The sequence below is a fragment of the Bubalus kerabau genome, chromosome 2 (assembly GCF_029407905.1).
Source record: "Bubalus kerabau isolate K-KA32 ecotype Philippines breed swamp buffalo chromosome 2, PCC_UOA_SB_1v2, whole genome shotgun sequence".
NCBI classification, from domain to species: Eukaryota; Metazoa; Chordata; class Mammalia; order Artiodactyla; family Bovidae; genus Bubalus; species Bubalus kerabau.
The window spans coordinates 48,689,143-48,701,380 of record NC_073625.1 but is presented as its reverse complement, the minus strand read 5'-3'; the positions used below and the strand labels follow the sequence as shown (position 1 = coordinate 48,701,380).

Genomic DNA, 12,238 nt, shown 5'->3' with positions numbered 1-12,238 from the left:
TCATCGTCACTTGCCTTGCCAGAAAGCAAGAAGTTCTGTAAAGGTGTTTTAGACGCAGGGCTGGGTTCACCTCCCAGCCCTGCTACCTCCTATCTCTGTCACCCTGGAGTGGTTACTTGGCTTCTCTGAGCCTCCGTTTTCTTCTCCAAAAAAGTGGAATGATAACCTGTTCTTTGACAATAAGGGCTCTCTGTGCCTGTATAAGGCCACCACTCAGGCAGGAGCGGCTGCTATGTTTTTTTGAAGCTATTATTCATTAAAGTATAGTTGATTTAGAATGCTGTGTTCACTTCTGATATACAGTAGCTGCTACTTTTTGCTTTGTTTCTCAGCCTGACAGGAAGTGTGGAACGGGGTTCAGAAAGGCCTGTGTCTGAGCTGTCGTAAATTTGGGGGTCTGTGTTTTCCTTAATACTGCAGCCCCTCCCCCAGATCCGATCCCAGTAGCGCTGGCATGTGTGAGCACCCAGGTGTGTGTGCACACGGGGCCCAGACAGAGAAGCCTGGATGCCAGGAGTAGGCGTGCCCACTCTTCCTTTCCCTACTATGGGAGGCGGCTCCTTCTGGCCTTTGTGTTAACAGCTCCAGAGCAGCTGGCAGTGGCTTTCTGCCAGACTCCATCACATCTCTGGTATCCTGATCTTGCAAAGGGCTTTGCAGGCAGCTCAGTGGTAAAGCATCTGCCTGCCAAGCAGGAGACATGGGTTTGATCCCTGGCTTAGGAAGATCCCCTGGGGAAGGAAATGGCAGCCCACTCCCATATTCTTGCCTGGAGAATCCAATGGGCAGAGGAGCCTGGTGGGCTACAATCCATGGGGTTCCAAAGAGTCAGACGTGCCTGAGTGACTCAGCAGCAAAAGGAGCCATGTTAAAGGCTGTGTGGGTGTGCACACACACTCATCTGTGCTTCCAAAGTGATGATAGCTGAATCCCATGGAGCAAACTTGGATACTTAGAGATTCTCGGAATTGTGGGATTGCGTGTTTGTGTACGTGTCCTCGTAGAAAAGAAAGAAAAGCCCAACTTATAGAACATGGTACTCAGACTACTCAGACCATTGAAGAATATATATTAACAGAGTTATGAGATATCTTTTTTCAAGACTCAAATGGTAAATATAAAAAGTAGGTAAATACCCAGACTTAGAAGAAATACAGAGAATATACCTTGACACAGTCTTTCCGAAGGTATTTGGCAGTATGTGTTGAAAACCTTAACCTAGGCCTGCTCTAATCCCAAATTCCTCCAAGAATTTGTCCTAAAGAAATGATTACAGCCAAATGCAAAGACTGAGCTCTGTTAATACTCACTGATATGCAGATTCCATTCAGAAAAATTAGAGCCAATCTGTTTAAAAGAGTGAATCAATCTTTTGAAGACTGGGAAAAAAACTTCGCCCTTTTTGGGCCATATATGGTCTCTGTCACATAGCCTTAATTTGTTCACAACCCTTTCAAAAATAAAAACCATTCTCAACTTTCAGGCTGTGCAAAATTTAACCCACAGGCCCTAGTTTGCCAGCTCATAGGCAAACATGCATTTAATATGTTTATGAAATAAGAGAAAATATACACCATGTAAAACAGTATGATTTAATTTTAGTTTCGGTACATGTGTACACTAGTTCAGTTTTATATGTGTGTATGTATTTATCCACATACTGCATATGCAAAAGAGGATTAACCGCATTCAAAGACAATTGCCTGTCTGTATTTTCTGATATTTCTGCAATGGTTATGTATTGTTATTATATTATTATTAGATGAGAAGTCATTTTCACTCTTAAGTTTCGAATACAACCTGAAAATTGTGAAATACTTTCACCCCAAAATCTGTCCTCCATTTCTTGTGGTAATAGTAAACAAATCACTTCACTTTTATTGTTCTCAGTTTTTCACCAATTAAAATATGCATATATATAACCCATGCCTCGAGGGCCACAGGTAATCAAAAAGAGCTGTAAAGAGGTATGGTTGTATCAGGACAGTGGTTATCATTACAGTTATGCTATTTATTGATTAACCTTGGGGTTTATTTCATTTTCTAAACAGAGCCTTTGGACCCACCAGAGTTTGAGATTGTTGGTTTTACAAACCACATCAGTGTGAATGTGAAATTTCAATTCGACAGTCCCTGGATACAAAGTGAAGAATTACAGTTTTACTTAGCATTTATTGAAGAGCATGCAGGGAACAGTGTTAAGAGGGTAAGTGGTCAAAACAGTTCTGACTTGGCAATGAATACATTGCTAAAAGACACCTGTGATGATTTGGACAATTAAAACCGAAGGGTCTGGGCTTCATTGCTATTTGAGTTCAGGAAAGACGTCTCCAGGGTTTTCTATAAAGGGGAGTAGGGAGATGCTATGATAGCTGGAAGGGGAAGTTGGGGTCTATGGAGGGACTTTTTAGATGGAAGAAATGACAGCAAGTCCCTATGCGTAGGGAATGTTCCAGGTGGTAAGTGGAGTGGGGGAGGGGAGTGATGTTCTGGAGATGAGTGGGCAGACTCTCATGACCTTGGGCAGGGGTTGACCTTGGCTCTGAGCAGGAACTACCGATCTGAGTCATAGTGAGGGGGGCGGAGTCCATGGCCACCAAGGGGGAAGGAGCTTCCTGTAAAACAGGAAGCAAGCGTTGCAGACTGCAGATCACATGATGACCACAAAGATCATGCCATGTGTGGGGCCCAGAGTTCTGGTGCCCAGCTACGCTTTGGTGGTTTCCCTTCCAGGCCAGAGCACTCCCACCAGGGCACTTCTGCTCCGTCCCACCATGCATGACCTTTTAGTTTATTGGGGGGTGGGGTGAGAAAAAAAAATTCCTCTTCCTTCCAAATAGAAACTTGCAGAAAAATATTATAGAATGCTGTATTTGAGCTGGTGGAAAGCTCCATTTATCAAACCATTGGTAAGAATGTACTTTAAAAACTATAAACCATTCTACAAAAGTTATTTTTCATGAAAGAACCTCTTCAGATCATCTCTTTAATTCCAAAATGGAACAGAAGTAGCCAGAGAAGAAGAGGCAAGGTGTTTTTAGGGAAAGGACAGGGAAATTAGACCTCAGCTTCAGTTCTGCCACAGATAAGCTGTGTGGCCTTAAGGAGGTTACTAAACCACTCTGAGCGACAGTTTCCTCATCTGGAGAACGGGAATAATGCCTACTTTGCAGACTCTTTTGATAATCAGATGAATTAATATATATGAAAGCAGTTTCTGAAGTGTAGATTCATATCATTAATGAAGTAGGATAATCTTATTTTCTGATTTTTGCAAGGTGATCTTGAGTAACATCACCTTACAAAAATGACATCCTGGAGACCTTTATTCCTCATTGGGTCTTTTTCTCCTCATTTGTCAAAGGAAGTTGCTAGACTAGATTTCATGGTTAAAGATGTGTGTGTTTATACACGTGCATGTAATTTTGAATAAATCATTTCCGTGAGTAACTTATAAATAACTTTTTCTTGCCAAGCCTATGATATTTCTATCTGTGTTTTTAAGATTTGAAGACCAATTCTCAAAGACTCTCTTAGGGCTTGCCTCTAAACGAAATTCTCACTTAATGTCTTACTGACGTTTTTTTCTTTTTTGCACATTTTTACAGCATCAACCCCAAATAACTGGAAACATCATGGAAAATTTCAATTATGTCATCGACAAGTTAATTCCAAACACAAACTACTGTATATCCGTTTATTTTGAGCCTAAAGATCCAAGAAAAATAAACAGATCTCCCTTAAAATGTACCCTCTTTCGACCCAGACGAGGATCAGGTATGACAGTTTTTGAAAATTCATGGTTTGCTTTTCCTCTGGGGGAAAACCTATTTAAAGAAAAGAATCTGAAAATTGCGAAGCACTAAAGATATTTCATCCGACAAGGCACATCACAGAGATGTCTTCTGTTGGTCAGACTCTACCATGTGGTAGAGCTGCTTTTATGTTGCCATCCCATGGGGACAGTCAGGTAACTTCCACTTCAGGAGGCTAAAGTGGAAATGATTTATTTCTGGGGCAGCATCGGGTTCAGTTCTGTGTGGCCTTGGTTTGGCCGTTATTCAGGTCAAGTGGTGGAGGAGGCTTGGTTCCTGAAGCAACCGCCTGCAGAGGTGCCAAAGGGGAGGACGACAGTCACAGTGAGGTCCATAGACGTGGCCTGACTCTCCAGAAGGTCGGCTCTAACTCATGGATGAAAATGGAACTTGCCAGTGTGGATGAGCTGGTCACGGATGAAGGCTGAAAGCCCTTCTGTGGCCAAGGCGTCAAAACAGCATACAACCTCCTCCCCGAACCTTCCTTTGAATGGAGGAATTTGCAGGAAGGACAGTCAGCCTTAGGAACATCCACTGCTCATTATTCTCAGGAAGCCAACTGTTTTGCCCACAGTGAAAATCTATGAAAATCTCCCCCAAAGAAGCCCTTGTGAATTTCCCAACCCCAGTGAGAGTTTAGTGCTCTGATTTACCAGAGTCAAAATAAGATGAGACTTAGAAGGGAGTGACTAAGTGTGATGGCTTCTTTGCGGATGAAGTGAGCTCCACTGATGAGCAGCTGGCATGTCAAGGTGCCTGGTGTTTGCTATAACTCCAGGCAATGTCAGTTTATTCACCAGTGTTACTCAGAATCAAAGGATACACAGATCAATTTTAAAGGAAAAACTATGTCACAGCTTTAACTTAAATCATGCTTATAATGTCAGTTACATATGGGCAAAACTTTGCCCATATTTAACTCAACATTAAAAAAACTAAGATCGTGGCATCCAGTCCCATCACTTTATGGTAAATAGATGGGGAAACAGTGGAAACAGTGACAGACTTTACTTTTTTGGGCTCCAAAATCACTGTGGATGGTGACTGCAGCCATAAAATTAAAAGATGCTTGCTCTTTGAAAGAAAAGCTATGACCAACCTAGCAGCTGACAGAGGTCCGTATAGTCAAAGCTGTGGTTTCTCCAGTAGTCATGTACGGATATGACAGTTGGACCATTAAGAAGACTGAATGCTGAAGAATTGATGCTTTCAAATTATGGTGCTGGAGAAGACTCTTGAGAGTCCCTTGGACAGCAAGGGGGTCAAACCAGTCAATCCTAAAGGAAATCAATCCTGAATATTCATTGGAAGGACTGGTGCTGAAACGGAAGCTCCGATCCTTTGGCCACCTGATTTGAAGAGCCAACTCATTGGAAAAGACCTTGATGCTGGCAAAGATTGAGAGAAAGAGAAGGGGACAATAGAGGATGAGATGGTTGGATGGCATCCAACTATTGGACATGAGTTTGAGCAGACTCTGGGAGACAGTGAGTGAAGGACAGGGAAGTCTGGCGTGCCATAGTTCATGAGGTCACAAAGAGTTGGATGTGACTTAGCAACTGAACAAACCTAAAACTGCATATAGTCTCTTCATGCCTATGGCTCTTATAAAAATGTAAACCCAAAATGAATGAACATAATTTGCGTCCTAACACCAATTCCTGGTATATTATAAAAGATTGTAACTCAGGAACAGGCAGAAGGAAGAGATACACAGGGCAAAACAATAGGCTTCCTGAGAAAATAATGAGCAGTGGATGTTCATATCCATTGACATTTGGAAAGTTCCCCTGGCAACCAACCCTGTGATGTAGAGGGTTGAAACTATCAGCCCCACCCCTTGACTTCTGCAGAGGGGAGAAGGGCTAGAGGTTGAAGTGACCATCAGTGGCCAAGAATTTAATTGGTCATGTCTATATAACGAGTCCTTCTTAAAAACCATAAATGATGGGGTTTGGAGAACTTTAAGTTGGTGAACATACTGAGATGCTGGGAGGATGGCGTGCCCAGAGACGGCACAGAAGTCCAAGCTCCATCCTTCATACCTGGCCCTGTGTATCTCTTCCTTCTGCCTGTTCCTGAGTTATAATCTTTTATAATATACCAGGAATCTAGGGAATAAGCTGTTTTCATGAGTTCTGTGAGCCATTCTAGCAAATCATCAAAGCTGACAGATAGCCCTGTGGGTTCTGCACTAACTCCTGGTACTATCAGAAACGAGTCAAATCTCTGGACACCTAGTTGATGCTGAGAATTGGTGTTAGGACACAAATTATGTTTATTCATTTTGGGTTTCACATAAACCAAGTGAGGTTCAGAGGGGCTTGTTCTGAATAACAAAAAAAGCTCCTTTCACTTTCTTTGCTCTTATTATTTAGGAATTTCTAAGGGTTTCAGAATTGAGGACAAAGACCAAATATGTACTTCTTATTATAAATCAGAGTGTCACAGAAATAAAAACTCAGATTAGAAATAGGACATGATGGACGGTGGTTGGCTGAAACTCAGTCTGCCTTAGGTGAACCTGCTGCTGCTGCTGCTGCTAAGTTGCTTCAGTCGTGTCTGACCCTGTGTGACCCCATAGATGGCAGCCCACCAGGCTCTGCCGTCCCTGGGATTCTCCAGGCAAGAACACTGGAGTGGGTTGCCATTTCCTTCTCCAAGCATGAATGTGAAAAATGAAAGTGAAGTCGCTCAGTCGTGCCTGACTCTTAGCGACCCCATGGACTGCAGCCCACCAGGCTCCTCCATCCATGGGATTTTCCAGGCAAGAGGACTGGAGTGGGGTGCCATTGCTTGACCAAAGGCACTGGAAGGTGATGTCCTTGCTCTGTGGTGACTCAGTGTCTCCCCTGACTCTTCCCTGTTTCACCTGCTAAGAATGGTCATATGGCAACATGCTGGCCCATCGCTTCATGCTTCCGTGGTGTGAACACATCACTTTGTATACTTCAGCGTCTGTTCTTTTATCATTACATGAGACAGTTTAGGTACAGGTATGCCTCGCTATCCAAATATTTCATGCCACAATTCTTGTCTGAAACTTCAGGAACCAAGTAGGTTCAGATCATGTGACCCCTCTCACTGTGTAAACTGGCCATGTGAGCCACCCTCAACCAGCTAAACCCAGGGACCAGGTAGGTTTGGATGGTGGGGGATTCTTGAAGGATGACCTAGAACCAGAGTTAAGTTACTGGGATATCAGTGGTGAAACACTGGTATCTTAAAGCAGTATTGATAAAGGCGGATTTATTCCAGAGAAATGGAGAAATGCCTCCCTTTTGTCAAATCTTAAACTAATCAGCTGACTTTTTTTCAGTAAGTTCCCCAGGGAAAGGTGTCCTCATCCATTTGACAAATGTTTACTGGGGCCCACTATGGGCCAGATACTCTTCTAGATACTGGGGATACAGCAGTGAATAAAACAGATAAAAATTCCTTAGTTTATAGAGCTTACATTGGGAGACAAAAGAACAAGATTCAAAAAAATAAAATATGTATTGTGTTAAGGGATGGCTAAGTATAATACTATAATACTCTGGAGAAAAATTAAGCAGAAAGGGCAGGGGAGAGGTAATGTCTGGTAAAGGATGGTCAGTTCAGTCAGTCAGTTCAGTCACTCAGTCGTGTCCAACTCTTTGCGACCCCATGAATCGCAGCACGCCAGGCCTCCCTGTCCATCACCAACTCCCAGAATTCACACAAACCCATGTCCATCAAGTCGGTGATGTCGTCCCCTTCTCCTCCTGCCCCCAATCCCTCCCAGCATCAGGGTCTTTTCCAATGAGTCAACTCTTTGCATCAGGTGGCCAAAGTATTGGAGTTTCAGCTTTAGCATCAGTCCTTCCAGTGAACACCCAGGATTCATCTCCTTTAGGATGGACTGCTTGGATCTCCTTGCAGTCCAAGGGACTCTTAAGAGTCTTCTCCAACACCACAGTTCAAAAGCATCAATTCTCTGGCACTCAGCTTTCTTCACAGTCCAACTCTCATATCCATACATGACCACTGGAAAAACCATAGCCTTATTAAGTTAAATAAGCAGGGTGACAATATACAGCCTTGACATACTCTTTTTCCTATTTGGAACCAGTCCTAACTGGTTCTAACCAGTTAGGTTAGCCCATGTCCAGTTCTAACTGCTGCTTCTTGACCTGCATATAGGTTTCTCAAGAGGCAGGTCAGGTGGTCTGGTATCCCCATCTCTTTGAGAATTTTCTACAGTTTATTGTGATCCACACAGTCAAAGGCTTTGGCATAGTCAATAAAGCAGAAATAGATGTTTTTCTGGAACTCTCTTGCTTTTTTGATGATCCATCAAATGTTGGCAATTTGATCTCTGGTTCCTCTGCCTTTTCTAAAGCCAGCTTGAACATCTGGTAGGTCTCTTTAACTTGAATATATATATATATAAAATTTGACTGCATTGAGTCCTTGTTGCAGTGCATGACTGCCCTATGGCATGTGGAATCTTCCCAGACCAGGGACTGACTCTACATCCCCTGCATGGCAAGGCAGATTCTTTACCACTGGACCACCAGGGAAGTCCCAGGTCTCTATTAAATAGGGTGGTGTCATGTTTAGATTCCCTGGAAGCAGAGCCAAAATAGAAATTCTAATTCAAGGGACTCAGAGGGGTGGGACCCATGGGTCCAGATCCCATGACATCATATTGCTCCTCCAAAGAAACCACGTAGGCTCACAGAATCCTCTTCAGGAATGTAAGCTCCATACATGTAAGGATTTTGTATTATAAAGGTGTGACTTTATGACTAGATCTGATTCTATAACTGCCATTGATATGACACATCTTCATTCATTCATTTTTTTTTAAATTTTATTGGAATATAGTTGATTTGTAATATTACTCTAGTTTCAAGTATACAGCAAAGTGAATTGATTATACATATGTATATATACACTCTTTTTCAGATTCTTTCCCCATATAGGTCACTACAGAGTATTGAGAAGAGTTCCCTGTGCATTATAGTAGGTCTTTATTAGTTAGTTACTTTATATATAGTAATGTGTATATGTTGATCCCAGTTTATCCCTCTCCCACTTCCCCCTTGGTAACCATAAGTTTGTTTTTTACATCTGTGAATCTATTCTGTTCTATGAATAAGTTTTATTTGCACTATTTTTTTAGATTCCACATATAAGCGATATCATATATTTGTCTTTTTCTATATGACTTACTTCACTCAGTATGACAATCTCTAGATCCATCTGTGTTGCTACAAATGACATTATTTCATCCTTTTTTATGGCTGCGTAATATTCCATTGTATATATGTACCACAGTCTTCCTTATCCATTCCTCGGTGGATGGACATTTAGGTTGCCACCATGTCCCGGCGATTGTAAATAGTGCTGAGGTGAACATTGGTGCATATATCTCTGTATACATGGCCAGGAGTGGGACTGTTGGATCATATAGTGGCTCTATTTTTAGTTTTGTAAGGAACCTCCATACTGTTCTCCATAAGTTTGTCCCAGTCTGCATTCTCACCTACAGTGTAGGAGTGTTCCCTTCTCTCCACACCCTCTGCAGCATTTATTATTTGTAAATTTTCTTGATGATGGCCCATTCATTCTTGATGGGAATGAAAGGGGTTCATGAGTCTTCTGCCATCTAAGGGCTCAGATCTTCACCGAGTTTCTGTCTGTCCATTCTTTAACCTTTTAAAAGACATTAGAAAGATATGAGCCATCTTTAGTTGTTTTTCTCCTGTATTGTTTTGCTTGAGGCTGTGGTTATAGGATTAATATTAATAAAAGATTTTCTGGATATTAAAGACAGCCTTAATTCTATAAGTCCTGATTTCTTCTCAGCCTAGTTGGACTTACAGGAAAAAGCTGTTTACATTCAGAAAATTGAAATTTTCAAAAAGTCATTTTGACAAGAAGCTAAAGAACTCATAACTGGACAAAACAAGATCTACCACACCCCAATTCTGGGTTCTGGCATGGCCAGAGTCCAGCTTCCACGTGACCCAACTGTCATCTTCAGACAAACTCCCTTTTTCAACTCCCTCTGGAGACCTGGCTAGTATGACTCAGAAACAGGTTTTTTTTTGGATAATTTATATTTAAATGGTCACATGTGGCTAAACTGCCACATTACTGGACAATGCAGTCATAAAGCATAATTATCAACTGGAAGAAATTTTACTTTTAGAAGCTGAATTTTAACATTTTTAAAAAATGTATACTTGGATTACTTTCCATTCTTTGATATTTAACAGTAGTTTTTCCAACTTTTGCCCCCGTAATAAACCCTTCCACCACCAGATTAATATACATTTGTTCCCAACTGTGACTGTTCACTGGATTTACTTTTAAATAAAGCCATTTAATTTTTCATCAACAGAGTCATCAGAATCTGCTACAATAGGAGGAATAATTACTCTGTTTTTAATAACTGCTGTCTTCATAAGCACTGTAATGATACTGAAACGGATTGGTTATATATGCTTAAGAAATGATTTCCCCAAAGTTTTGGTATGTATTTTTTTTTCATTTCTACCTTTATTTTTCATTTTGACTTAAGAATTTTTATTATACACTTAAATATCTTCATAAAAGAAACCCCATTTTCTCAAAACATCAAGGTGTTGTATCGCTCTGGGTTCTTTACCATTCCTATAAACCTATATATTGCATTTTCTGCTTTCTTTTCATACTTTGTCCACATATGATTTTCCATCGTCACAGTGTTCCATTGTTATTAATGTCTCCTTTTTCCTTAATCATTTCTCAGCTGTTGGGCATTTGGATTGATTTCCTTTTCATTATTTCTTTTCCTTTCATTTCTTCGGCCATTAGGAGTAACACAATGAACATTTTAATACAGGTTGTCTTTTTAGTTTGGATTACTTATGTGGAATATATACACAAAGTAAATATATCTTATATGAAAATATAAATAACTGATTTATAATGCTAGTGTCAACATCATGGTGTACACCTTTCTCCAAAGCTTTGCTTACATTGATTAATCTTTTTTTTTCTACTTGTACTCATTTATCATAGTATAACGGTCCCCCAGGGGTCTCTTATGTGTGTCATTCGTAAGTGGAACCAGCCACTTTGTCTTGTGTTTTCTCTGTGTTTCATGAGGCATATTCTTCCCGCTCAGAATCTTTGGCACTCAACCAAGTCTAGGTACTGATCTTACATATTTCTAAAACCTCCTCACATGTTTTGATTCAACCACTTTGCCCATCATTTTTCATTTTCCCTATCCTGTCACTTTCCTTCTGCCTTAGAAGATATTCAGATATTTCCTTCTACATTAGAATATATTCTATGTTTGAACTCATTCACCCTCTATTTTTTAAATAGCCACAAATAAATATCTCTCTATAGGTGGTAAAAGTATAGTCCTTTTTTTTTATTGTTTCTTTAAATGTTTTTAATTGAAGTATAGTTTATTTGCAATGCTGTGTTCAAGCATTCAGAAACTGACTCAGTTTAATAAATATATATAAAAGAATTTGAAAAAGAATATATATAATTTCTTTTTCAGAGTTTTTTCCATTATAGCTTATTACAAGATATTGAATATAGTTCCCTGTGCTATACAATAAGGCCTTATTGTTTACCTACTTTTATATAGTAATGAAAAAGTAAAGTGAAAGTGTGAGTCGCTCAGTCATGTCTGACTCTTTGCAACCCCACGGACTGTAGCCCATCAGGATTCTCTAAGTTCATTTGTATCATTTTTTTTTCAGATTCCACAGATAAGTGATAACGTATGATATCTGTCTTTCTCTCTGATTTAATATGTCTTTCTCCACTTAATATGATAGTCTCTAGGTCCATCCAAGTCTTTGCAACTGGCATTATTTCACTCTTTGTTATGACTGCTATTCTCTTCTTTCTCTTGTTCTTGTTTGTTTAGGTTGAGTTGGGGGATAGACTGTTTGGGAGGAAGGGCGCTTGTGGAGTTTTTTATTATAATTAGTATTTGAACCTAGGTGGCATTTGGCTGTGGCTTACAAGAAGTAAATGGCTCTGTGTTGGATTTTATCCATACTGTGATCCCTGTCTTGTTTTTTTAATCTATCGGTGTAACTTAATCTTTCATAGCTTTAACAGTGTATCTTTTAGAGTTTTTTATGTTACTGTTCAGTTGCAGGCTTACTCTCAGCCTCCACTCCAACTCTTCCGTTGGCCATGTATAGCTTTGGCTTTGAGCTCTTAGATAAATCCCCCTCCAACTGATGTTTCTCATGCAGCCTTGAGATATAAAACCCCCTAGCACTACACCCATCATGTCCTGGATAATTTTCTGCCTGAATGACCTAAACTCATTACTAACCCTTCTCCCAGGTCTCCCTGAGTTTTTCCTGTCCTTAAAATGAACCCAAATTATATGCCAATTATATTTATACCAGTTCTTCTGTTATCTCCAAGTA

The 12,238-nt window shown here is 40.4% G+C and overlaps 1 protein-coding gene across 3 annotated transcripts in view; it reads left to right on the top strand.

Moving 5' to 3' along the window:
- Positions 1-12,238, top strand: part of IFNAR2 (interferon alpha and beta receptor subunit 2) — a 64,976-nt gene that overhangs the window by 18,172 nt on the left and 34,566 nt on the right. For 2 of the 3 annotated variants that reach the window (XM_055567671.1, XM_055567672.1), the window contains 3 exons: positions 2,052-2,206; positions 3,609-3,777; positions 10,189-10,319. In XM_055567671.1, the coding sequence (XP_055423646.1) occupies positions 2,052-2,206; positions 3,609-3,777; positions 10,189-10,319 (455 nt within the window). The remainder of the gene's footprint in view (positions 1-2,051; positions 2,207-3,608; positions 3,778-10,188; positions 10,320-12,238) is intronic. The other variant, XM_055567676.1, reaches the window with a different exon arrangement.